The sequence below is a fragment of the Scomber japonicus genome, chromosome 14 (assembly GCF_027409825.1).
Source record: "Scomber japonicus isolate fScoJap1 chromosome 14, fScoJap1.pri, whole genome shotgun sequence".
NCBI classification, from domain to species: domain Eukaryota; kingdom Metazoa; phylum Chordata; class Actinopteri; order Scombriformes; family Scombridae; genus Scomber; species Scomber japonicus.
Genome location: NC_070591.1, coordinates 15,817,574 through 15,844,854, shown reverse-complemented (window position 1 = coordinate 15,844,854; position 27,281 = coordinate 15,817,574). Strand labels below are relative to the sequence as shown.

The following is a 27,281-nucleotide window of genomic DNA, read 5'->3' as shown; positions in this document are numbered from 1 at the left end:
GGAAACCTCTATTAACAGAATATAACCTGCAAGTTCTACAGAGAAAACTCTGCCAATCAAACCCAGGACCTTCTGGCTCGGAGGTAATAAAGTACTGATCCTTATGACGTGTTGCATATACAGTAGCTTATTTATAATGCGCTTTAGTGAAATCGATCAGATGGTGTACCTAACAATGAAGTCAGAGTGGGCTTCCTGCATGATGAGTTTCTCTGAACGAATGTGCTCCTGCTGTCTTGTGTCGACAATGTGCCGCTTCTTCAGGATTTTCATGGCAAAGGTTTTGTTCTCATCGCTCTTGAGCTGAACCTGCAGAGACAACAACAAAAAAAGTTACAAAGGTCAACTTTGCTCATTTGATTGTTAATTTGTATGATTCATGTCACTGTCCAAGTGCCGCGCCCCGTACCAGCTCAACACGTCCAAAGCCACCGACCCCCAGAGTGTCGATGATGTTGAAGTCAGCTAGGTTGAGGTTGAAGAAAAATGCATTCTCTGCTTCATACCTGTGGGTCCAGGAAAAGGGGGAAACAAAGACAGAATGGAAACCGGATTAGAGGTGAGATGAAGTATGAAAGAAGAGATAATCCACTTTCAACAACCTGAGACAAAATATCCGTCTTTCTTTGAGCTCATTTGTTTGTAAATCTTAGGGGATTTAACTCCTAGTAATCTTACAAGGATGTTATTGAGGATGTGGAGTATATAAATATTAGCACGTAAACAGGATGTGTTTGAGTTTAGTCTGCTGGCAAACCACTTTGACCTTTCCCCAGCTTGTCCCCATTCTTGATAGGAAAGTACAAAGACGGGACATCTGTCACACGGTCTGCTCACTACTCAGCTGGCTCTGAAGACATGCTTTGGCTCTGCCACTGAACACCCCAACATGTCACTGCTGACCTGCACATGCTGGCACCAGAGCTTGTTTCCAACATGTCCATCCCTTATCCCCAGATGCCCCATGTCTTCTCTGGTTATTGTTTGATCCAGACAGAGTTTCATCAGATCAGTCTCTGGATCAGTGGGCTTAGGACAGATCTGAGCCTGGACAGGCCTTTCTGGGTCAGTCGGAAAAGACTACCGCGTGAAAGTGAGGCCTTTTCTCTCTCTCACATAAACAGCACAGCCGTATATCAACATTTATAAAAAAAAAAAAAAAAAAACACCCTTGCAAGGAGGATTTGTTTATATAAGTCAGCCGTCTTCCTTCATGGAGCAGCAGCGATTAACTTTATGTACATAAAAGTAAGTTAAACAATGACTCATTTCATGAGCACTGTTCCATGTTTGACTTTGATGAATTAAATGCCAAATGGGACTTCTTTGTGCGTAAAGGGAATTTCACTCCATCTGATCCACCGGACACATCAGTAGTACTGCAAGCTAAAACAATAAAACCTTTTCAACTAAGCTGCATGCCAGTGGACACGATGGTGGCACGTGTTGGCAGGTTACTGAGCACAGTGTTTCTCAAAAACACAAGAGGTTACCAGGGCGGTCAATGTTTACTTGTGTGTACAGGCCCTACTACTACCATGAGAGATTGAAAGGTGATCCTTTCATCTTTTTCTCCCTTTCCATTATGTGGAAGCGTGCCAGAAAACACACCAAATCCCACCCTGCTCTTTGCTTAAGAAAAGGACAGACTGTAGTGACAGAGTACTGTGTGTGAGACCGGATTATTAAAAGATTGGAGTGACTGACATTCAGTGGCTCCTGAAGGTGTTTAATACAGACACAGAAAGACACACCAAATCTATGAGATGCAGAGACCACAAGTTCTGTCAAGATAGAAAGATAAAGATCATTTTACATAACACAATGTCTTAAAAATATCTGTTTAAAAAAAGGCTTAAAAATATTACAAGCCTTTTGCCAGCAGATGGCGACACTGCTCCATTACCAGTACCAGGTTAAAAGGAGAACATTACAGCTGAGGAACAAAATCTTCAAGCCATTAAAGCTGAGTCATAAAGTGAAGCTGTTGTATTAACCAGCAATGAAGGAACTGATCCATATACTCTAATCTGTGTGTTAGATGAACTCTTCTTAAAGTCAGTAAAATAAGACACTTTTAAAACCAGCTGTATAGCCACCAGTTCACTGTAAAAACAGTTATATTTCAGGAAAAACACTTTGTGTCACTTTATGCATCAAAAAAGGGCAAAATGAAGCTGAATGAAGATTTGTCTTTTGGAGATACATGTATGTATATATTTTTCCATAGAGAGAAGCACTTGTTTTGTTCATGAAGCACTAGATGTGGGAAACAGGAATATGATATTAGCCAGCAGACCCAGAGGATTGGTAAACACACATCCACCTTAAATAGATTTCTAAAACATGACCGTTAATGAAAACTAACACAGTGCCCAGCTGCTTCCAACACAGTAATGTAGCTGTTGTTTGTTACATCGCACTTGTATTTTGAGGTCACTTGTATCAGGTGGAAATAACACATTACTTACTACCATTCGGTGGCAAATCCATTGATAGCACTGTAATATGTTCATATGCAGGTCAAGTAGCACCGCAGTGGGTGATAATCTGTATCAGTGGACAGATGAGATCATAAAAAATGACGCAATCCCCATGCGTCTGAGTGTGTGTGTACGCGTGTGTATGTGTGTTCTATCTTTTATAGAACCAATCTTAGTTGAAAACCATCTTTGTGAGGACATTTCTGTATTGTGAAGACATCTTGGCTGTTCCTCACAACTTCAGAGGCCAATTTTGGAATACGACTGGGTTTAAGTTTAAGGTTAGAAGTGGGTTAAGGTTCAGTTTAGAGTAAGGGCATTTATTTGTGATAGTTAAGGTTATGTCGATGAGTCCATCACACACACGTGTATGTGGTATGACTTAAGTCACTTTCAGGGACACACACAGCAGACTTAAAACCAGTTGATTGAGGACAGCTTAAGGAAATGAATCTAAGCCTATGTAAATTTTCCAAAAGTGACTTGAGTAAACCTGCAGTCTGTGTGTATGCATGTGCGTGCTTGCGCTATTATCCTCCAGTTCTTCTTCTCTGTTCTAGTTGAGCCTGTCTCAAGCAAGAGGAGAGAGGAAAAGAAAGCATCTGTGACTTTAAAATTGACTCAACTTATATTCCATTTATATCCCATTTATATCCATCCTATATACCATTTTATTTCCAGTAACTTCATGTTTCTGAACTCCTATACTTGCCTGACAGACATGCTGAGTCATAGTGGGTCATATTTTTCTCATCACTATTCAATCATACAGAGCTTTCTTTCTAGTTGGGCGACAATTAGTATTGACTGAAAAAGAGTAGTATTTATGCTTAATACAGCCCATGTGCCAGTCTCATTAACTTAGATATAAGACGTTTTAATGATAGGTTGAAAGGAAAATTAGACCAATTTTATCACGTAATATAGTGAAATTAAATGAAAGCAGCTGCTGACCTATCAGACAATTTTGACTGTAATTAAGTTTTTATGACTTTATTGGACAGTCTGCATTAGAGATGACAGGAAATGAGAGGAGAGAGGGATCCCTGATTAAACATGCACAAGGCAGGTTGTCATTTCAGGGACTCTTTTAAGTTAACTCTTTTAAGAAGTTTTTAAAGACTTCTGCAACTTTATTTAAATTTTATTTTATTAAGATTTTTAAGTAAGTTCGGTAAATTGGGATAACAGTTTTGTCAGGATTGGATGCCCTGCAACTAAAGACTATACGGTGTGGTATTACAGCTCGACATAGTAGGTAAATTTGTGCTCATCGACCCTTCCACTAAACAAAAAAACACAGGTGAAACATTACAACAAAGATGGATCCATTTTTATCTATTTTGGATATTGTGAAGCTCCTCCTGCAAAGAGAAGCATGATCAAAAACAGTGTACACACACAGCACATAGCAGGGAGGTAGTCTTTGAAGAAAAGACCTGTCAACCTCACAGAGAGCAGCTGCAGTTTGCTGTATAGTTACAGTACTGCTGCATGGCGCTTATCCACTGTGACCAATTAGAGATAGTTTCCATCACCGTGAGATCCTGACTCAGGCTTTCCTTACCAAGTAACAAATGTGCTCTTTTTGGCAGAGAGTGCCAGCAAGAGATCACACACACACACACACACACACACACACACACACACACACACACACACACACACAGTAGGTGAAGCTAACTTAATCAGGGTGAAAATTCTTTGATGTGACAGATTTCACAGAGCACAGGGAAAGATAGAGGCTCTATTTTAAAAGATGCAGTGTGTAGAATTTAGTGGCATCTAGCAGAAATGGAATATAATGTCCATAAGTATGTTTTAATTAGTGTATAATCACATGAAAAATAAGAATAGTTGTGTTTTTGTTACCTTTTATAAGCCCTTTATATCTACAGAGGGAGTGGGTCTTCTTCCATGGATCCCACCATTTGCACTGCCATGTTCCTACAGTAGCCCAAAATGGACAAACCAAACACTGGCTCTAGAGCAGGCTTTTCGCAAGTTTTGCAGCCAATGTAGATTTTCCTACATGCTTAGAAGGGGTGGATTAGGGGAGGTGTATTAATTTGGTTGCAATCTGCAACCTCACCGCTAGATGCCACTAAATCCTACACACTGCTCCTTTAAGTTGAAGTTCTGAGAACAAGGCTGATGATAAGATTACAAATGATGGCCAAAAGTGTGATTTATGATTTGTATTTGCTTAAAAATCAATTTCATACTAGCTTCCCTGAAGACCTGGCAATGCGAAAAATGAGGCAGAGAATGCACAATGCAGATCTCTTTCTATCATACACATTTGTTGGGAAAGCAATCATCAGAGGTATTGAGCCATGAGGAGCACCTGGCCAGGGCTGAATGCCAGAAGCCAGTCGAAGTTACTCCCTCTTCTCTCTTTCTTTGGTATATCTGTCCAACTGAGTAACTGGTGTTATGTTCTGCTAGCTTGCTGGCTTGCAAAGATGACTGTCAATCGCAGCAGTCAAAAGTTAAAAGTCTAAAGCATCGACTAGCAGTCTTGTCCCTGTCTCTCTGCAGTGCATGTGTCTATCTACATCTCTCTGTCTTCTGCTGTGGTGAAAAGCTGCCTCTGCTCTCTCACTCTCTGTAATCTGTCATTACCGGCGGGGTTCTTGTTTCTCCTCACCTTGACTCACAACTTAGCGCTGAGCATGCAGGGTATCAGATTATGCCAATACGTGTTTGCCTGTACCCCAAGATGCCCACCTCATTGCCAAGGTGCCCCTGTATCTTCTATGGTGCTATTCTCTTGTTTCCATAGCGACGATAAATAGAGTACATATTAATTCCTCCAGAAATAGAGGCAGAGGTCATGGCCTCTGCTTTCTGGCCTGCCAACCGGGTATTGTCTTGTTATGTAACAGACCTAAAGGCACAATGCATTAACGGTTGGCCAAGACCATGTTTCTTAATAAACGTTGCTGCTGGTGAGTGCTCACTATATGGTGCAATGTTTAAAAGCTAATTGAGACTGAAAATTAATTTGCAAATTTCAATAATTAAAACAAAAGACGAGCAAAACAAAAATCCAGCCCCAAGCACAAACCAATAAGATAACATGTGCATAGTGAATGTGACAGACAGTAATTGTGTTTGCCTTACCTGGCTTTGGCATCTGCATCCTCTTGACCTTTGTTAGATACGTCCTCCAAACCTCCAATCAGGTGCTTAAACGAACTGGAACAGAGAAAATAAAAGTTAAAACAGCATTGATTCAAACCATTTACTCTGTTTAATAATCTTCTATATCCAGCTCAAAGTAGCAAACACATTCTCCACAGTACAGTAAGTAATGAATTAATAGTTTACGGTTAGAGGGAACAAAACAGTTTGTACACTGCAGGCGATCCATATAAGATGAGGGTGAAATATATGACTGTCATAAAAATCACTGCTGGTTACTATGAAATATTAATCAGCCCACTTTTAGAGACACGTCTCTCAGTCACTGAGTGGGAATTTTAGAGGAAAAACTAGAGGTTCTGCATAAATATTTAAATGAATAAATTATAGAATATAAAACATATTGTGCTGAATGATAAAAAGACACTGGATCTTATACAAGTTATCATCAGATATTAAAACCACATAATATGTTCTGTTCTTTTAGCACCTAGTAAAGTTATTCAACTCGAGGAAACAGTGTAACCATGTTCATTTCAGACCTTTATAATGACATAATAATGCAATAACAAGTTGCACTCATGGGGAGATCTGGTACATGAAAAAATAGCACTGCCTGTGTAAAAGACTCAAAACATCTTGGAAGAACAACTAGCTGAGGCAGATTTCATGCAAGGCTTATCAAGCTGTTAGACAGAAGATGCAATACAGCTGGGATTTTTTCCTGTTGAGATTGTAATGTCTCTGAGCTGGAGCTGTTTCTGAGCTGAGCTTTTCTTTAAATGTTTGGCCTGTTATGGTGCCTGCTACAGAGAGTCGATGACTCCTCCTTGCCACTCATTTTTATTCTTTTTCTCTTTCCCAATGTCTGTATCTCCCTGTTTTTCTTCAAAACAGATACTGTAATTCTCCTAACATTACTTTTGAAAGTGCACTGTTTCATTTTAACACACAGGAAATGAATAAATACACAAACAAATACAGCTTTGAATACAACCAACCTGGCATGTGCACCAGAATGCACTGATACAGTGTGGTAGCTTTCAGGGCTATGACAGCATTAGCTACTTGTATGACAGGCACAGTGAAAGGCAGTGGTAATCACCTATGCTGGATGACTCACTCACTATCTCCTCTGCTAGCTCAAAGGATGGCCCATTTGAGCCTGCCTTGTTCCCTGAGGCCAGAGGGAGGCCCTGGGTAAGCTGATATCATCTCCTCCCCATGCCCAACCCATCTGTCTCTCTATTCTCACCACACGACTTAATGCTAGAGATGCTTAGACACAAATTGTTTCCTTAGTTAGCAAGCTCATATAAACTTCTTTGTATGTCTGCATTATTTTAAACACATGACAACAACAATTAATTTCAAACCATGTTATTGTGATAAAATGAAAACAATTATTGGTTGCTTGTGCTAGGATTAGTATAAAGGGCAACATGAAGCTGAAAAATATAGTTATGCTCTTTGTTAACCTCCTAACAAACATTTGTGAAAAAAGAGCCCTCATTATCCATTCTTGCGCAAATCTAGCATGAATCTCTCTTTAGTTAAGTTGATTTAGGATACGTTTTACACCTGCCTTACTGATGTCACTTCCTAGAACAAACCCAAATATGATCAGTTTATTTTTGTCTGTGCCTGGAAAACATTTACATGAGAATTTAGTTGAGTCCTGGATATATCAGCAAGTGGTAGGTGATGACACAGCTGCCTTTTATGACACCTGCATTTTGTGTGCAGCTTTTAAAACTAGCAGTAACTGTAGTTATAAAGCACCACTTATTTCTCACCTCAAGTTTACTGAACTTGTTGAAACTGAATAACATATAGATATATAAAATGGATAAGTTAGATTAATTTGTCATTTGCATAATTGAGAGCCTCAGTGGTTTTAGAGTTAGAATTAGAGGCAGTTACAATTCAGTGTGTGTTGTATGATGTAAGAGCAGGTTCATGTTGATGTATCAGTAAAGTTAAAACTTGCATAGCCTACTTGAACCTGTTCTATGAGAATCCTCTGCCTTGATACTCACTCTCTGTCAATGACCAGGCAGGTGACTGCCTCTGCTGAAATGACATTGGCTGTCCTGATGTCCTCCCTGGAGAAAAAGATCAAAAGACATGATTAGCTACAAAGGCAAAATGTACACATTCGACTCACTGATCACAAACTGTGCTGCCAGGTCAAATCAATTCTTTATTTTTAATTCTGCATCAGTAGCGTGATGATGGAAACAAATGAAACTAGCACATCTTGCTCTCAACAGGCAACACACACCACTGAATGATTGACATTACTCTTTATTATATTTGACTTCAAGCTCATCTCCCTCTTCTTCAGAGGAGTCGCCCCAATCACATGAATCTTCTGAGTCTGTATCCCAAGAGTCCATCTTTCACTGTGAAAAAGTCTGCACACAGAGTCCCACAGCGATAAGCTCTAAATCTGAACCAGCACACTGCCCAGGGCAGCCCTCCAATAAAACGCTTGTCTGTGGTACTTGTATATAAATCTCCAATCCAAGTGTAGCGTTATCCACTCTTAGTAATATATTACAACAAGACAGGGGAGTCTTCGGGTGATATCCCAGGAGCAGATTATTTCATGCCCCATGTTTTCAAAAGAGGAAAAAAAAAATCAGACTCTGGAGGAAATCAAAAGCTAAAACAAATCCTGAATCAAGAGCCGATCCAATTCAATTGAAGTGCTAAAAGTAACTGACAATATCTCTGTGCGTCTGAAGTCAGACATATACAATCTGTTGCAATGAGCTGAGGTGACAATTCCTCCTCATGCTATGTCAACTCCCTCTGCCTTCCCTCTTCCAAGCACACACATGCGCAACCCTACCTCCTCGTTCACACACTCTGCCTTGCTCTCTCTGCTGACCCCCTTGAGTAAAAGGTCACAGCTGGTGGGGGAACAACAAATTTTGAAAGGTGAGGACTACAGAAGATAGGAGGGCAGAGCAGAGGAAGGTGGTGTTTGTCAGGGGCATAGGATATATTGGGTCCCTCTATCTAGTGTGGCACATACAGTATTTCATTCACCTCTGATAAGCTCCTATGACCTGCATCCATGATCTTAACACAATAGTCTGGCAAACGCTGCTCCACCTGTTCATGTGTTCGCCCACAACAGCATTCAAAACCTTTCCACCAATTTACATTCCGCACAGCACAGTTACAGTATTAATAATCACTTTAATAAGTGAAAGAACAATAAATGCCCCAGTTTGGATGAGAACAAAGTATTACAACATGACATACTGTATATACTATTAACTATTATGCTATGATTAGTTTAGGGAACAAGAGACTTGATGAGTGACAGTCAGTGGGAAACAGGTCTCCGTGGTTAACATGCACAAGACTATTACACTGTAAAATTTTATCAAGGTTCTCTTGAGAATGACTGATTTAATTCATTGTAAGTTATGAATTGAGAGTATTTAACAAACTGGTATAGTGTGATTCATAAGAGGAAGCATAAGAGCTCTCATAATGTAGGTTTAATCAGGTCGTTATTCAAATATTCAGCTGAATAGGGAGTTAACTTGCACTCTTCAGGGTTTCTACTCTCGTAACGTGCCAGTTGTGAATTTGCCAATGACTATCCACCAGATATTGAGACACTTTTCCAAATATACTTGCCCCCATAGAGTGACTTTAACAGGCTTATTTTTGAATCATGTCATATATGCATGCAAGGATTCAAGAGAAATCCTCCTCATAGACATTAATCAAAATGCTAGAGTAGATATCATGGGTTCTAACAACTGTAATAACATATTTAAGCACATTATGCATCACTTTCCCCTATTAGTAAATATCTTAACAAAGGTCTGCACATCAGACAACACACAGACACCAGTTTTCTCATCAGTGCTAATGAGCCACAGCTACAGCGACATCCCCAATCTGTTACATGAGTTAATTTATCACTTCATAAAAGGAAGAGAACAGTGTTTGTGTCATTTACTAACCATAGTGACACAACACAACAACACAACAGTTTGGGCTATATTGAAATAGTGGTTACATAAGCATGAATCATCCTTAAGAGACCTCAAGGGTTTCATATTAGAGAGCAGCTTGTTACACCTGTCTCCTGCTGCTCTGCTGTAGCTGAGGAAAACAACAATGTGCCATTGCGTTGATGCTAGCGTTGCTCCACAGTATGTGAAACACAATCGCTAAACAGTATCCGTCAGAGTGAGTCATTTTCATACTGCTGAGCCTAAGTCATCCACTAAGCCAAAGACGGCTCTGCACTTGTTAATTTGCGGCGCAACAAGAAATGCTCTGGGAAAACACACTCATGCACACACAAGCACAGACACACTAAAAGCAGCTGCATGCTGTGTCTGGAATGTCCTTTGGAGTTACACAGGAGGGAGCCTGTGGTGTTGATTTCCAGGAGATGGTTGAAATGAACCTGGTAATTGGACAGTGATCTGGTGTCCCGGGAAGGGGGTTATGAAAATAACGTACAGGCTTGGACGCTGAGAGTGGGGCAGAAGCAGTGAGCTGGAGAGAGAAAAGTAAAGCCAGGGTCAGCACTTTGGCAAGAACAAGAGGTGGCTGTGGGAGACATGGCCAGTGATATGAGTTTAGAGTCCGTGACTGAGAGGTATTCAGGTGGACTTGGATAGCTGTGTATGAGACTTCACAGGCTGGGATGAAAGTGTTTCAGTAAAAAATGGTGCCAATGTTTTTGCAGCTTTTTCCTATTAACTGTGCATGCTCCACATAACTGTTGATTATGACTCTCCAAAGCATACCACACATTATTGCATTTATGAATATATCTGTTTCCATGATTCCAGGCAGCCATTGGCATCAGTTCATGAGAGATTGCTCTTTTAAAAAAAAGTCCTTATTGGTGCATTCATGTACTTGTTTGAAGTTCTAACATCCAAGATTTGAGTGTCAGGAGCTGCATGTTTTTAGAATATCAAGCCCAGAACACACAAGTATAGTAACAACCATGAATGGTTTGAAAAAGACACTGAAGAGTTACACGAAAGTCTCAGAAGTCTGTGCTTCCTACAAGCACATGACTAACTGGGAAAGAGCATTTCTCATGTATAGGATTTATTTTGGTAGCCTGCCCAAAAATAATCCTCCTTTTTTTCCCCCTTTCTGTCAAAACTCTGCTTGGACTTGCAGTTGACAGATCACTCCAGCAGAATGGTGCATACTTTTCAAATTGTTAGTTATTATGTGAATTCAGTGTTAAAGCTGCAACTAACTCTCAGTGCTTGATGCTGTTTGCAGCTCCCCCTCCCATCGCCCCATCCCTCTACTCCCTTTCCCCCTTTTCGGCTCCAGCACCTAAAATAAATTTTGGGCCTGTGGGAAAATCTGCAGTCCGGGTCTGTAACTGCATTACCACACAACAATTGCGCATATTTCTAAAATAAAACTGGCAGCATGGGATTCTCTTTGATTAAGTACCTCAAACAAGTTTCAAGTGTTTTTTGCACTGTGGTGGCATGAACTGAGTGCTGATGCATAGAAATGTATAAATAGAAAAAATATCTTTATCAGTCTAAAATCTATGGTATGCTTTAGAGGACTGTAAGACATACACAGGATGCAGACACTGGGAATGGACAATTATAAGCAGCTAATGGTAAATCGCAGAAGTTAAAGCTATGACTCGTGGTTCATGAGCTTTTTAAAAAAAATGAGGGATGGTTTGAAGTGGAAGGACAAAGAGAGGGGTCTAAACACAGCTCGTCATCAAAACATGCAGCGTACATTTCAGTGAGAACATTGAGTTGGTTCAGCAGGGCAACTGTTTAAGCAAAGGTCAGGAGAAAAATGCATGATCATCTAGCAAAAAAAGGTAGATTCTGGCTTAACTTTTGCAGCAGCACAGTTCAGCATCATCTGTATAATGGACATGCAAGCACACACAGCAGAATACCTTGTAATGTGGCCCTTTGCATGTTAACGATAAAAATGTCACCTTTGAGACAGGAGAAACCGCTGCCAGAGTTGTAAAACTGTGCCAGAAGGACTAAACTGCACCACAGTTTTGCCATCTGATAAATCTTCAAAGTGGACTTCCTGATCATCGCTACCTGTGGCAACACACCCACACTGACACAGCCTCTCACTGTGATATATCAGATGTGGCCGAACACTGACACCAATTACATTTCTGTCAGTGGCATCACACTTTTTTTTAACAAGCTCTCATCTTCTCCGGGCACACCCTCTCAAACATACACACACATAGACACACACAGGAGAGGGCGCACATAGCCTGTCCTGCTGATGGATCTACACCTCAACTCAAAGCTCACAACTCACCAATGACAGGAGGAATATGGCCTCAGATATGTTGTTGGCTACGTCCAAACAACAGCTGGAACATCCATCTATTGTTATGAGGTGCAGTAGGATTCAGTCATGGCTATAGCTGCATATGTTACCCCTTAGAAAACATGGAACCTGATATTTTGTCCACTGTCCACTAATGCACACACACACACACACACATCACACACCAGCATCCACACAAGCACTGACAAACCATTATGTCTGGCAGGAGATAAGACTTTGATTTGTAAATATGTTCTCAAAGATCAAAGGTGACATTATGGACAGAGTAGCCATTGAGTAGGGGCTCTTGAGTTTCATGAGTAAAGACACACACGGTTAACTTCTAATTAGAAAGATGAGCCTGTAGAAGAGCCCTCTGATCAAAAGCCAGGTTTCAAAGATGGCCAGCATCTCAATCATTTAAATTTGGGAGACACGCTCTACCATCAAAAGCTATGATTGAATAGGCTTCTCTCACTCAAGACTCTCCAAGACAAAACGAGACAACAGATGATGACAACAGGGAGCAGACGCTGAGGTGGGGAGAGCACTTTCTTTTAGTGGGAGGTAGAGACAATATGGTTTTCCTGATTAAACAAACTGTAAGATGTTCCCGAAGGTGCTTTGAAGAGCTTTTCAAAACTGCGCACTTGAAATCTTATTCTGGGAAAGACTACAAATGTACTGACGTCACTGTATACTAGGGAAATATGCTACACACATGGTTTCATAGAGTATATGTGTACACTATGGAGAGTTATCAGAGAGATACATTGAGGTTTTCATGCTCTCCCTTTCATTCTATTTCAATTACAATTTCAATTTCAACAGCACTTACAAGAAATCATTGGATGGATTCCTTGAAAATTCAAATAGTTCACTTGAAAAGTAGCACAGCTGCTCAATCCATTATGAATTAGTACTTTGTGTCATGCTCTCATTCATCAAACAGTGAGTTTTTACGTCTCATTAGTGTAAAAGGATCAGATTTCTATTTGGAACAACCCTCCCCTCCCACTGCCAAGAGATCATGCTTTCCCGTGCCTCTCATGTATCTTATCTCACATCTTCTACATATCCTATAGTCATTCATTTTAACATATGGGGAAGGCTCGACCATCTGTGAGGTTTCAGCTGTCGCATGAACATCACATCTAGCACCTACAGTACTCATTTGACTGTTGAAAATAAAAACAATGAACTGCAGTGTGATTAGACAGCAAAGAGGTTAGATTTATCCGTCTTTATGTTTTAACGTGTTTATTCTCTTGAGGTGTGATTGTTAAGGGCTTGAGAAATTATTAGAGGTGAGTTTCCCATTCAGCTACCACAAGATGGCGGCATTTTCATATAGTTTTTCCTTTTGACATTCCTGCACTCCATTATAAAAGCATGAATGCATACAGTATGTTTTCTGTTGGTTCTCAACCCCTTACAGATATAACACACCTTAGAGTAGTGGCTATCTTTACCCTCTGTCTTAATAAAACATTGTCCATGGAGGTGACTTGTTGTGACAAGACAGGACAAACAGCAGGGTAAAAAGCTGCACTTCAGGACACAGGCAGTTGATGCCAGAAGCCATATAAAATATTTTTATTATACTTCAGTGAAAGTATTTGAGCTCTGAGTGTTTGCAGTAGCTGTGAATCACTTGATCCCTCAAGTATATACAGACTGGTTACTTCAAACTTGCCTCAGTACATCTACACAGATATTAAAAAAAAAGATCCTGGCACAGGTCTACATAGTTGGTTTATATCTCCTTAGTACATATTTATTTCTATCAACACTGACTTCTGAGCTAGTAATAGAAAATATGTTCATATATTTAACACAAACGTTCATTAAAAGGATAGAGTGAGTGTAGAAATTCATTATTTCAGTCAAGGACAGCATGGAGATGTCCTTGATATCACAATGGTCAGACAGTGAGCAGAAAATAGAAAGAAATCTAAGAAGCACATAGATAATATTGTCTAAATGAAATGAGTCTACAGCTGGGGAGCACACTATACGACTGTCAAACACCAAAGTCAACAGACAATAAATGACTGTTTCCCTGTCAATTCTTGTGTGACATGGCTGTGTGCACATTATAGCACAGATGGGTTGTCACTTGGTGCTGTTGTGAGGGATCTCCACTGTCACATAAAAACACTTTTTTTCTTCTGATGTGGGCAAAAATAGAGCTCCCATTTGTACTTTCTGTACAGAGGGTTGGAGGTAAAATAGCTCAACTCTGAAACTTTACATATTCATGCTGTTCATACTGCATAGTATTAGATAGGAATATGATTTCATGAGAAATAATTTTAGAACTGGTCCTTTTTCAAGTTGCATAAAAAAATCTTATGAAAGAAAAAAAAAGATTTGGATTGCTGTGGCAGCCTCAGTTTATCTGATTAGTTTAAACAGAAAAAGCTTTGTTTGGTTGACAGATAGAAATTTGTACGTCATATCTCAAAAATGTGTGTGGAACAGCTACAGTAAATTGACCCTGAAGTTGCATAATGTTGACCCGGCTGTAAATATTTCAACATTTAGCATGTCATCACACCTGTCAAGAAGAGTGAGTGATGGAAATACTGATGGAAAGATAAGCGCTGGAGGAAGATCAATAGCAAATTAGAGGAAAGATGCACAAAAGTGTAAGAGGAAGGATATTAAAGACAGATTGTGAGGGAAATTAGACGGAAAGTGGGTGACAGTGAAAGAGACAGAAACACCAGTAGACAAGGAGATTTAAATAGGAAAAGGCAGTTTTAGGAAATATCTTACCCCTGCAAGGCTTTCTCTCCAAACCAGTCTCCTTTCCCGAGGCTGCGCAGGTAGACAGGCTCTCCATTGGGCTCCTCCCTGGTCACATTAACCTGGCAAGAGAACAGATATCCAGGAGGTGGATGGTTAGATCAAAGATAAGTGTGACAGGAAGGAAGATAGATGGCAGTGAGCAATAAAATGGGGAATGAAAAACAGTAAAAAGAAAGTAAAACAGTATGAAGATGTGTAGCAGTTAGAGGAAGTTTAGTTTATAAGTGATAACATTTCAAAAACACTTACACATCTCCATCAATTCAGGAAGAAATTGACATGTAAATCATCTATCAAGATGGCAGGCTAATCACACCATTACACAAACTAGTGTGACAGGTATCTCTGAGCATGGCTTGTCTGTTAGAAGGACAGGTGACTGCCGTCTCCGTGCAGGATCTGAGAGACATGGTTGACCACTTCATTAGTCAGATGACATGTGAGTGATTGCACTGTGCCGTGCTAAAAGATTTTACAAATCAAAGTGATGACACTTGAGTAGATTTTATAGGAAGTGAATGGAGACGGTCATTTTGCTTATTGGAGGATCTTGTCTTCATCGATTACTCAGATCTGTGCAGGTGCAGCAGCGTATCCAGCAACAGAACACTATAATGCTGTCTACACCTGAGTGACAGTGCAGTTATGCATGGTCTATTAGTGGAAGTAGATGGTAAAAAGTGTGGTGCTACAAAGTAGGTTTTGTGTGTGTGTGTAGTCAGATGCCCAAATTTGGTGTTATGTCCTCTAGACAAAGTACACTGTCTGCAGTCTAGATAGAGACAAAGTGAGAGATGTGAAAATAGCCCACTGGAAAGCATTGATAAGGTCAGGTGTGTTTATGTGTTCGTGTGTGTTCATCAATGTCCTTGAGCGTATGTGTGTGTGACTTAGATGTGCAGACCTTGTGAAGTGTGTTTTGGGTCAAAGGAGAGAAAAAAAGAGACAGAAACATAATGTATCTTCATCCTGTTTAACACTGACACATCTTAGAATGTGTGAACTTGGAGACAATGTGAATTTGTCAAACTCATTGGGACTTGATGGGTATGTTTTGGTCACCAGCATTATCCGATTTTCCTCTTGAGATCTCTTAAGTAAGACTTGTTTGAAAGAAATTACTGACAGAGTACATAATGATGATGATGAGTGGTAGTGGAAGGACGAGAAGAAGCATGATTAAGAGAAGGTGACAAAAGTAAAGGAACAAGTGTAAAAGGGGCAAGAGGGAAGTGTGAAAATGGGAATGATAAATAAGTATCTTTAATGAGAGCTGAGAGAAACTGAGGAAGAAGAGCAACAGGCAACTGAAAGGGGGATACACATGCTGCAATCTCAAAGCATGTAAGGGACATGAAAGCCACAGTGTTGATGATGGACATGATACTGTGTCATCTGTGCTCAGTGCCAAAGCCAGTGATGGTGACAGAAAGGTGAAATGAAAGTGACTCCATCCTCCTCTCCAGATGCTCCCACTGCTCCAGCAAGAGATGATGAAAGAGGCGGCACTTCTGTCTCTTTCTACCCTATCTCCAGATGATTGATGACAGCCAACTTCGGCCTAAAAATACTTATTTTACATTTTGCCGTGTGTGGCATGATGCCCTGCATTGTGATGTCAGTGATGATAATTTTGGTGGTAGGCTAGAGGCATTTTTCTCACCTTTCCCTTGCTGATGATGAAGAAGGTGTCTCCTCTGGCTCCTTGTCTGATGATGTATTCTCCATCTTCATAATGTGTCTGTCAGAAGAGGAAGAGAAGGAGAAGAGAATAAGAGTTACTCAGACACATTATGATTCTTCCTCCTTTCTCACATTTGGAGTGAGACGTGCTCACCAGAGACAAAAAGGTTCTCCTCAGAGGAAGGTTGAAATCAGTACAGTGAGATAAATCACTCAATTAGCCTTTTCTTGTTAATACCACAGACCGGCTGGCTGTGCAGGATGTCTGTTTGCCATCCACACACTGATGCTTGCTACAATCTTAAATATGAATAGAAAAGTTGAAGTGAATACATGAATGATATTGCATCACAATTCATGGCATATTACAGCTCCTTTCTAAAAGTCAAATGAATGCAGGATATCCATTCATCAATCCATTTTCTAGACCCACTAATGCTGTTCAGGGTCAGGGCTGCTGGAGTCTAACCCAGCATGTACTGGATAGACTACGCTCTGCACCGGTCGCCAGTCTAACAAAAAGGTAACACAAGCAAATAGAAAAACACTTTCACACTTAAATTCACTCCTCCTGTTGAAAATAACCGTCACTCTCAAATAAAGAATCTATTTGCTCCAAGGTTATAGAGAGGTGATACGTAAGATGTGACATAACTTAATGTGATGTGAAAAACCTCTTATGCTGTGGAAGAAACAGAAATTACATCAAGTTATGTCATGGTTTATAGTACTGTAAAGGTACAGGAAGATACAAGAAGTCACTGACAAACTCTGACATGGACCACAGTCTAACGTGCTTCAGTTTTTTATATTACAAGTTATGCTGTGATTTTCACATTCTACACTGAAGTTGTTAGAGTATCAACAGATTTTACAGGTGTTTTATTCTTATAACATTTTACCCAGGAAACATACCTTACATCTTACTTCACACCAAGCATTGTGTGTGTGTGACTCATGTCTGCTAAGTGTCAATCAAAACAGAGCTTTTGAGTTAACAGCAGGTTGCAGTTGTGATGTTTAGTTCTGCTTGGACAGACAGCATGGCTATATCTAACTTATCAAAATGAATCCAAATTAATCCCAGACCTAAATGATCTAATAAAGTAGAGGACAAGACATAGGGCAGTATGACGGATTTTAACATTACTAGCACTACCAACAGACAGAACCTGCACATACAAGGAAAAACTAAAATTGTGAAAAAAACAATCATAAACTATACACTACTGATCTGCTGTGTATGGGTGGTTAGAGTTACAACAATATTATCATCTATAAACATACAGGCTTGTTTGTATATGCTGACAAATACTTCAAATCAGCTATAACTGAGCATGAAGGACAGACTGAGATCTTGAAAGTCCCACATTTATAAAACAATTTTTTGTGTACTTCCATCCCCCACTGTTCCCTTTAGCCATGTGTCCCCCATTTTACACTTTCAATTCAGCCTCTGAAACTGTTTTGCTGTTGGTGACATAGCTTGCTGCCTCCTTCTGCTCATGTTCTTTCCCACAAACCTCTTTCTTATGTTTGATTGAGTTGACCTTCGCCACAAAGGTTGTTGTGTGTAAGCCCATAGCTACCCTTGGTTCTCCTTCCCTCAAATATCCCAGCTGACTGGCTCGCAAAACTGCATCTCTTGGATTACACTATGTCTGCTGACACTTTTAACTTTTAGATCTTTATCATCAATTTGCTATTTATTTAGTTATTGAATCTCTTGACAGAAAAGTTTGATACTGAAATGGATATGGATTACTTTGTTATGCTACAAATGATGTAATGTGTGACAGTAGTATAAGTAATTTATGGTACTGGCCATTGTGCTGGCCATGATCCTGATAACTGTAGCTGGCATGGCTACAGAGAAATATAAAGTAAATGGGACAGTAGCATTGTGTCCATGTACAGTACAGTTTTGCAGTGGTACATTATCAGTCATTGTATAAATGGTACACAGTGACACTTTTATAATACTTCCATAATACCATGGCATTGAAGCACTCAGCATAGCCATGTTATACGTGTGTCTAACAACGTGTGCAATTGATACAGTCACAATGATAATCTGATCATTCAGTGTGGTATTTCACACTATATAAGGTAACCTCGTACTTGATGCACCAGGTAAACTATGAAAAAGGTCACACAGTGTCATTACTTGTATATCTTGCAACCTTCGTTTGACTTTTTTTACTACTTCTTTGACACATTAAGCATTTCAGGTAAAAGCAAATTAGGCTAATTTAGTAAATAGTGAATATCACTGCGGAGCTAGGCTACAGGCATGTGTATTTCAAGCTGAGGTCACCACATTTTGCTTTTGCTTAAGCTATACTGTATACAGATACACTGAATGACACTACAGTTTGAATACACTGCAAAGACACACAGAAACTCCACACCACATACCACGACACACAACCCGTCTTTCTGCGCATGGGGCTAAAACCATAGGCTAGCTAGTGGAAGACGGGAGCGTACCCAGAGACATTATAATAACAGTTATAGCCTTAGAAGGACTTTGACGTACCTATGTTCCCCGGATCCTATGCATAGACTGTATGTTCCCCGATCGCGGCTAACTCGGTTGCTAGCTCGGCGGCTAACTCATCTGCAAACTCAGTGGCTAACACAGCGGCTAACACAGCTAACTGGCTAACTGTAGACAGGATCGAAGAACGATGATAAACACTGCCGCCCACAAGAAACCTGATTGGACAAGCCCTAACCAATAGCCTACGTTAAATTAATCTGCTAACCAATCAATTTAAACCACCATCTTTAGCGCCATCACATAGGGAAAAGACGTCCACTGCTGTTCGCATTAAAATGACCGTGGTAAATAAATCAAAATGTACTTTATTTGGGGGGCGGGGTAGTAATATTTTGTGAAAGAAAAGTAAGTTATTCTACTGCAGGCAAGGTTATGTGCAAAAGTGTCACCAGCGAGCGATCAAAGGCTATGTGGAATATTATAAACTTAAAATAGATTTTTGTTTGTAGGTGGTGTCGTGTTTCCTGTGTGACTTCTTCAAGGACAAACTTTCTCCCACAAGATCAGTGAAAATGACACTGCCTGATGACTGTAACCTCACATACTGTCCAGCCAAGACTTAGACTTCACTGGTATGTAACCAGGTTAGATGATGTGTTTTCTAGCTATTGTCTTAAGCCTACAGAAAAGAAAATGATCCCTAAAAAGATCAGATTTTCCACATTGTATTATTAAATGTAATGATATTGCTTGAAGTTTAACCAGGATGTTATTATGAAGAGATGATAAGATAACATGTCCAACTAATGAGCGTACATTTTATAAAAACAGAAACACTCACAAAGTGTAACAAACACAACCCAATCTTGAAATAAATATATATTCTCTCTTTATAGTAATGTTTGAGTCTTCTGTAATGGTTCTGTGTTATAAATACTGTCCTTTGACATCTCTGCTGTTGATGTTTGTAAAGTTACAACCAACTTGTATGTCATTAAGTGTCTGTGTGTAGGTTCTTAAGACTAATATTTAGCAATTTCTTCACACTCACATTGCTCACATTTAAGACCAAATGTATATTAATTAATACAAATATTTACTTTTCTGTTTCTGCAGGCTGCACATCTAGAAACAACTACACCAGTGTGAACATTATATGGTTAATCCATTCCCCAGGGTAAGTCTAACATTTTTTGCAACTTCACCTTCTGTAGCTTTCCTTTATACCTGAAAGTTATCTGGGCTGCTTTTGGTTATGTACTCGATCACATACTGTATGTATACACACAGAGGCATGAATAACCTAAAGATGTAGGCAGACTGAGGTTATACTTGAATGCAGTTCAACATATTGAAAGCCTCAATGTCAGCGGCACACGTCAAAAGTGTAAATGAGAATATGTTTGCATAATTAAATTATGCTGGAGAAAACATCAAACGAAGTAGTGAGCAGATGGCTAGAAAATGTGATATTGAGACACATCTCAAAATGCACGCTGTCACCAGTGTGACATGTAGCCAAAGAAACCATCCTGAAAACTGCAATTAAAAGAACAAGGATTTTGTAGGTCTTAGTTCACTTATGTCAAATCATGAATAATAACTGCTAACCAGTTTCAGGTTGTTTTATGCAACCCTAACCCTAACCCTAACCCTCTGCCCTTCATACAACTGTTGGTTTCCATTCATTTACATATGGAATACATATCAATTGGCAGACTATTGAAACTTGAGTTTTGTAATCCATCTGAGTAAACACTGGGACTGATACATTTCTGTTAAAGTTACATCATTGTTATGAGGTAATGACAGGCAATCAATTTGTACTTAAATTGCATCATCACATTACCCCCACCCAACAAAGACTTGCCCAACTGTCTTCTCCTAGTACACATTATTTAGGATGTGCTTTTGTTCCCCTACTGCATCTGTCCTCTCGTTGCCATAAAAGACAGCGATGGGATCAAAATCTATTAAAATGAGTCGGTATCTGCAGCTTTGTACCGCAGATGTCACAGTCTTTAGAATAAGGCACTTACCTCCTCAAGGACATCGGCAAGCTTGCTCAGAATATCTTCCTGCAGGTCGTGGAATGTGGGAACGCTGCAGGGGAAAGAAGGGGAAGTAGTTTTAGAAAGTGGATTCACACATATTAAATATATTGCTGATTCAGTCTTTTGTAGCTATTAGATATAAAAAGATGTTGAAAGATGTCGCTGGCAGCATACATACTAAATGCATTGGCTTAAACAGCTTACCAGAATCTAAGCAGACCCTTATGAAGATAAATATTTACAACAGGAAACCACCATGAAGATCAATATAATGCTATGACCTGTAATACATGTATATAAATATTTCAGCATTAACTGGGAAACGTGTCTAATTACACAGCAGGGCATCAGATCCTAAGGTTGAATACACCACAATGAGGCTCTAATGTTTGTTCTGCTTGTTTACGGTCAGCCTCATTGAATGCTATCTGCCTGTTATCAAGCCTACTAAATAAAAACTGTCCCAATGTTTATCAAACAGGGGAAAAATAACCCGTATTGGTGGACAAAAGGCTTATCTCCCCCTATCATCTCTCTCTCCATGTTTCTTCATCTCCCTCTCCCCCCTCATTTTCCATGCTTTATTACAGTAATCTGAACCATCTTGTCTCAACCCCAACTCAGGCCCCAGCCACTGTGCCGATTTTTGTTTCATTGCTTCCTCAACAGAGGCACTAGCTAACGAGCTAGGCAGTGAACAGATGACCTTACTCTACATGAAACATATGGAGTTTAAATCCCTCAAGCTGTGAAACTGTTGACATAAACAAAAGGCCTCTGTTGTTGTGAATTTCCAATTCATCAGCTTAATTGTGTTACAGCAAATTAATATGTTATACAAGGCCAATGGGGATGTGCTTTCTCTAATGTGGTATTTTCGATCATTTTAAGCATTCTAACATAGAAAATAACCTTCAACAGTTGATCTCCATCAATTACTGAGTAAAAACAGGACAATGATCACAGTACCATGAAAACACTAGTATTTCTTTGATGAAGAGGTTTGATTAATGATTTCTATGCTTCCCCAAGTCCGGTGAATCATTGAGTAAATGGTCTGCTTTTATTCTATGCCTTATAGCTAAATTCTCTCTATTAAGTGGAAGGGGGCAGAGAGGTGAGTAATAGCTCACCAGCCTTACAAATATCAGTTACGGCAATTCACATTTTGCGAACCTAGGTGTTGTTTCTTAGCTCATTACACATTACCCCTGCTGCTTCTCCCCTAGAGCTATGTGTTTGAGTGGTTTAAAATACATACTGAGGGAGAGGTAATAAAAAAAATCCTCAAGCACACTCACACTTTATGTATAATACTATGTGGGATTTCTGTCAGTTTTTCATCCTCTTCCACAACTTGCAAGCACTAATATATAATTTTACAGCAGTTAACGTGGGTAGAGGACTGGGACCAGAATGTTTATTAACTATAACGCCTTTATTAGATCAGCTTCTGAAACAAAAAAGGAAACTACATATTGTGAACTAACAGATAAATCTCTTATATAAATTTCTCCCCTAGATACCCCTTTATAAACTAAACACACAGTAAGCTCAAACCAAGCAGTACGTACAGCTATTAAATATTTACTTATCTGTTGGACTGTTATGCAAGAGCTGCGGTGAGGTGATAGCTGCCATAGAGTACACACTCACACCCAGAAAAAGATAGTGTTGTCTTTTTTTAGTCAAAGCTATTACTAAAATAGCAACAGTCTTGGACAGAAAGGTCTGATTAATAGAGTGCTTTTGTGTGGTTTGAAACATATTTCTTGGACTGTATGTCTTAAAGTCTTCTTTCATTGTGAAAGCATGCAGTTCTTGCTATGTTCAAAACTACCTTATGGGAGCCTATAAGGGACTATATTATTTGATCATGTAAAAAAAGAAAATGTAATTCCACAATAGGTTGAAAGATTTCCATTTATGCATGTATTATTTGAGTAAAAAAATAAAATGTAAATGCAATAGTCCAATTTGCATTTTCATTTTCCAAATACTCCTGTGGGCGTTCTTTGACCATATTAAAATCTAAATGGAAAACTTATGGGGCTTTTTTTCTATCTTTATTAAAGAGTGTGGTCTTTCAATTTGAGGGCATTATTTATTGATTTCATGTTCAGATTTTGTCATTCTTTCCCTAAAACCCTGCCCTTGTATTCATAAAGCCACTTAGATTTGCTCTGCTTCTGCTTAAACTGTGTGCTTGCACTCAGATATTGTTGTTTGCACAGATTTTCTGCCCCAGCTTCTGCCCTTCTCCTCACAGTCAGGCTGCCTTTGTGCACTCATGAAACATCTGTTCTCAGATTTCTGCTGTACAATTGTGCAATAACTCCCCAACCCAACAGAATGCCAGGTGTTGACCAGTCAAATTATGACCCTGCCTCCTTGTGGGTGTGTCTGCTTTACTTCCTAGAGAGTCCCATATGGGCGGTTACTCTTACTCTTTAAGCACAGTTCAAGCCAAAGATTCACAACGAAATGAGGTGAAACTTGAAACCACTTGCATCTGCCAGTTTAACCCAAAGCAACTAGACAGGATGGTGTTGTCTCCATGGCAACAAGTCTCTAATTCCTTTTTTTTTTCAAGCTTTTTTTATTTGTGGCTGAATATAATATTTAGCGTCATAAAATATGAATGAGAATAGTGATAATGAGTTAATTTCTACAGTTGCATTGCTAGTATTGATGAAATGGTGAAATGGTGAAAAAAAAGAAAGAGGGGGTCGAGGGTCTCCTTTTCTGCCGTCCAAAACTCTGCCATTTCGACCAGATGAAAGGTTGCTTACTTGACCAGCTGACTTCACTTTGAGTTGATTGGCTGTCGATGTGACTTTGACATCAGCAATCGTTAGTTTATTTTAACCATGTTTATGATCTTTCCCAAACCTTGATCAGGTATTTTAAAATCTCAAATCTACATTTACCAGTCAGGTGAAATGTTTTGGAATGTAATGATATTATTTTATTGCAGTTTGGGTATGAGGATTTGTTGGAAATTTCTAGTGGAAAGTTGGTTTTCTGTGTGCTATATCTATCAACCTGCCTTGAAACCCCTCTGTCAAATGGTGACAGAGTCTAATCATGGTCAGAGTGATTCATGAGGTTTGCTCAGAAGATATGATCCTAGACTGAGTGTGTTCTTCAATGAATTTGGAACTTTAAACATACATACAGTGGAGCACATGTGTGAGAAGGAGTGAGGAAAGTGTCAGTGAAATTGAGATAATTTTCCCAATTGGTTTGATGAAGACCAAAGTGGATGACATAAAACTGGAAAGTCGAATAGAGACATGGGGTAAGAGGGATTTACTGTAATTGCATTTCATCCATCTTGATCATCGCACACTACTCTTCTTTTGTCTTTTGATGAGTCTTTCTTTTATCCTATCGTCTACGCAGGCCCAAAAAAGAAAAAAAAAAGAGTCAGTAGGCCTTTTAAGTGACAATAAGCTTCTTCATAGAGACGTGGTCAGGGCTCTCTGATACAGATAGGGGCTTTAAAGAAATATGGCACAAGTACAAGGTATTTTTCCTGTAGGATGAATGACATCCTCAGTGAAGCACCAGAAATGATTAGTTGTATAATTTACTGGCTCAAATGAGGAGTATGGAATCTTCTGCTAAACAGCTCACACATATTCTCCTGAATTCATTTAGTTAATTAATTCATTGCATTTCAGATCAAAGCTCTATTCAAGTCATTTGTCTATCATTGTGGGACAATTTGCCATGGTTCCTCACCTTTTCAGAAACTCCATGTACTCTGTGTGCTTGATGAGACCCGTCCTCATCATGATCGTCTGAAAACATTGTCGGTCGATGGCCCACAGCTTCACATTTGTTAGAGCTGTAAAGAATAATATAAGCAATGTCATGTGAGACCCTTTTTACCCCCAGGCAATAAGAATAATAAAATAGCATATACAGTATACGCATAATACATGCCTGAAACAGCTGTCTGCTTTGTGCATGCACAATGTGAATAAAGTGAATATTTCATACAATTTAAAGCATTTTATACTGAACTGGAGATGTGAGAAGACTCATGTCATGGCGTGCTGTATGTGAGTGAATTTCAACTAAAGTCCTACTGAAATCACCAGAGAGAAGGCAGGAAAAATCTGTGAAGCTTTTTACATTTAATCATTCTCCTAGTAGCAGTAACCTTCAAGTGTTTTCACTTCCTGCTGATCAGTCCTACAGAGCAAATAAGAGGTATTCTGGTCAATTACTCTTTACTCAGTAGTTAGAGTTAATTGGTATTTTTTGAATACCTTGCATGGATGGCTTGCTTCAAGTCATGCTACAGCATTTTAATTGGCGTAAGGTTAGGACTCTAATTTGACTATACTTAGTTGGATTTTTTGTATTAGTTTAAGCCCCTGTGGGATTGATTACTCTTTGTGTTAACGACAATTATCAGACTGTGACGAAACGTATGTCAGGTTTCAGATCACAAACAGCATGCCTGATATTATTCTGTACAATTTCCTGGAACAATTTACAATTAATTGTTCCCCCAGTGATTGCAATCTGTGCTGGCCCTGAGGCATCAAACCAATCCAAACTGTAATGCTCTCTTCACATGGAATAGATGGAGATTTAATTGTTTGTATGTGTTGTTTTTTTCCCTTTAGATATTGCATAGTGTTTTGTTTGTGTGAGTTTTGTTCCACAGAGCACCATGTCTGTAGTGTTGCGATACCTGACAATCAGAGATCTCCACCTTCCAAAGTCTGGGGATGTCTAACACAGTAGTTACTTGAACAGTTGTGAGAATGGCTGCTAACAAACCTACACCCCTTACATTTTGTCAAGGACACGCCTTACCGGAAATGGCACTCTGCCCCCATTCTTCATTCTTCTTTGTTTTGAACCACACCGCCCCAATATGAAGGGCCGCCCTAAAGATTTGGATTGGTTCTGCAATGCAGGGGTTTTTTTTTTGTTTGTTTAAACTCTCTAATAGTTTCCACTCAATTTAAGAACGAAATCTTGGAGATGGTCCTCAGTTTCTACGAGAAAAGCATTTAGAGACTGGCTTGTGAGTCTTAGACAGGCAGCAATACTTTGTCTTTGGACAAACCAAGGACAAACTTGCTGAATTTCATATCGTGGGATGATTATGTGAAATTAAGTGAGTGTAAGAGATACCATGTATTCATTGGTGTCATGTTAGCCTAGGTTGACACCTCTTTGAATAATGCACAGTTTTCTTGCCATAATCTTAGCAAGATGTCCAGTCCTTCAAATAATTAAAACAGTACATTTTTTTCTCTGATTTTATACCTGGCTGTTGATTGATGGAAGCCTGGGTCTTTTGAAATCCCTTTGATGCCATTTTCAGTGTTTTTAGCCTCAGCAGCTCTTTCTTAGAGGTCCTCTGTAGTCATTTTTGATTAGACAATGTTTCATGTTCGACAGATCTCTGTTGGGAGCCGACTATGTTAGAAAGCCAGGCCTGGTGGGTTTTTTATCAGAACACGGCACCTCTACTCAAACCTGGATGTCATTAAATTCACCAATTTAACCCCATTTCACAGACAAAATGGAGTTGTTGGTGCGGAAACTATAACAAAACATGTCAAAAGCCCATATTCAGTCTAGCTAAGCGACATATTAAAATGCATTTGACAATTCAGTGCGTCACTTTATTTGTTATTAGCAGTTTATGTGATAATTATTCCCACAGTATCATGTCTCCTACAAGAAAGGCTCTTAATGTCACTTTAGTGTTTCAATTTTTCAGTTGAACAGTAGACTGTGAGATATGTAACAAGAAAGAAGATAGAGGAAATCTACAGTCTGACCCCAAAACAAATCTGGATATCCCCTGGGAGCCCTGTGGCCTTCTGGGACATGTAGTAATATAGGGGGAAAAATGAATCAGTTATGAGTCAGTCTACTTTGTATTTTGCTTGAGCATGTCTACATACAGTATGTCTTTTTCCAGAGCTTTTCATTTTATGTCTTCTGCCCAGTGTGACACTTCTTCGCAGAGCTTTAAAGAGTGCTGTTGATTACTGTGTGGTATTTATTGATTATAGGAAATGTTTTTCCCAGCAGTGAAATCCGTGCAGGCTTAACTACAGAGCAGGAGGACTGTCACTGATGGGAATTCAGTATGTCACTTCAGTAGTGTGACTGTTAGGTCAGGGACCCAGTGTAATGGAATTTCCTAATAGCTTGTATCTGATACTAGTACACTTAACAGATGTGATACCAGTCACTCAAACACGCACAGCACAC

At 39.4% G+C, this 27,281-nt stretch overlaps 1 protein-coding gene across 3 annotated transcripts in view; it reads right to left on the bottom strand.

The window, feature by feature from the left end:
* The window catches only part of LOC128373368 (cGMP-dependent protein kinase 1), a 79,163-nt gene that overhangs the window by 3,173 nt on the left and 48,709 nt on the right, over positions 1-27,281 (bottom strand). For 2 of the 3 annotated variants that reach the window (XM_053333670.1, XM_053333668.1), the window contains exons 4-11: positions 24,774-24,879; positions 21,012-21,075; positions 16,450-16,527; positions 14,754-14,845; positions 7,670-7,735; positions 5,610-5,684; positions 410-506; positions 170-309 (exon numbers count right to left, since the gene is read on the bottom strand). In XM_053333670.1, the coding sequence (XP_053189645.1) occupies positions 170-309; positions 410-506; positions 5,610-5,684; positions 7,670-7,735; positions 14,754-14,845; positions 16,450-16,527; positions 21,012-21,075; positions 24,774-24,879 (718 nt within the window). Of the gene's footprint in view, positions 1-169; positions 310-397; positions 507-5,609; positions 5,685-7,669; positions 7,736-14,753; positions 14,846-16,449; positions 16,528-21,011; positions 21,076-24,773; positions 24,880-27,281 lie in introns of all 3 variants that reach the window. The other variant, XM_053333667.1, reaches the window with a different exon arrangement.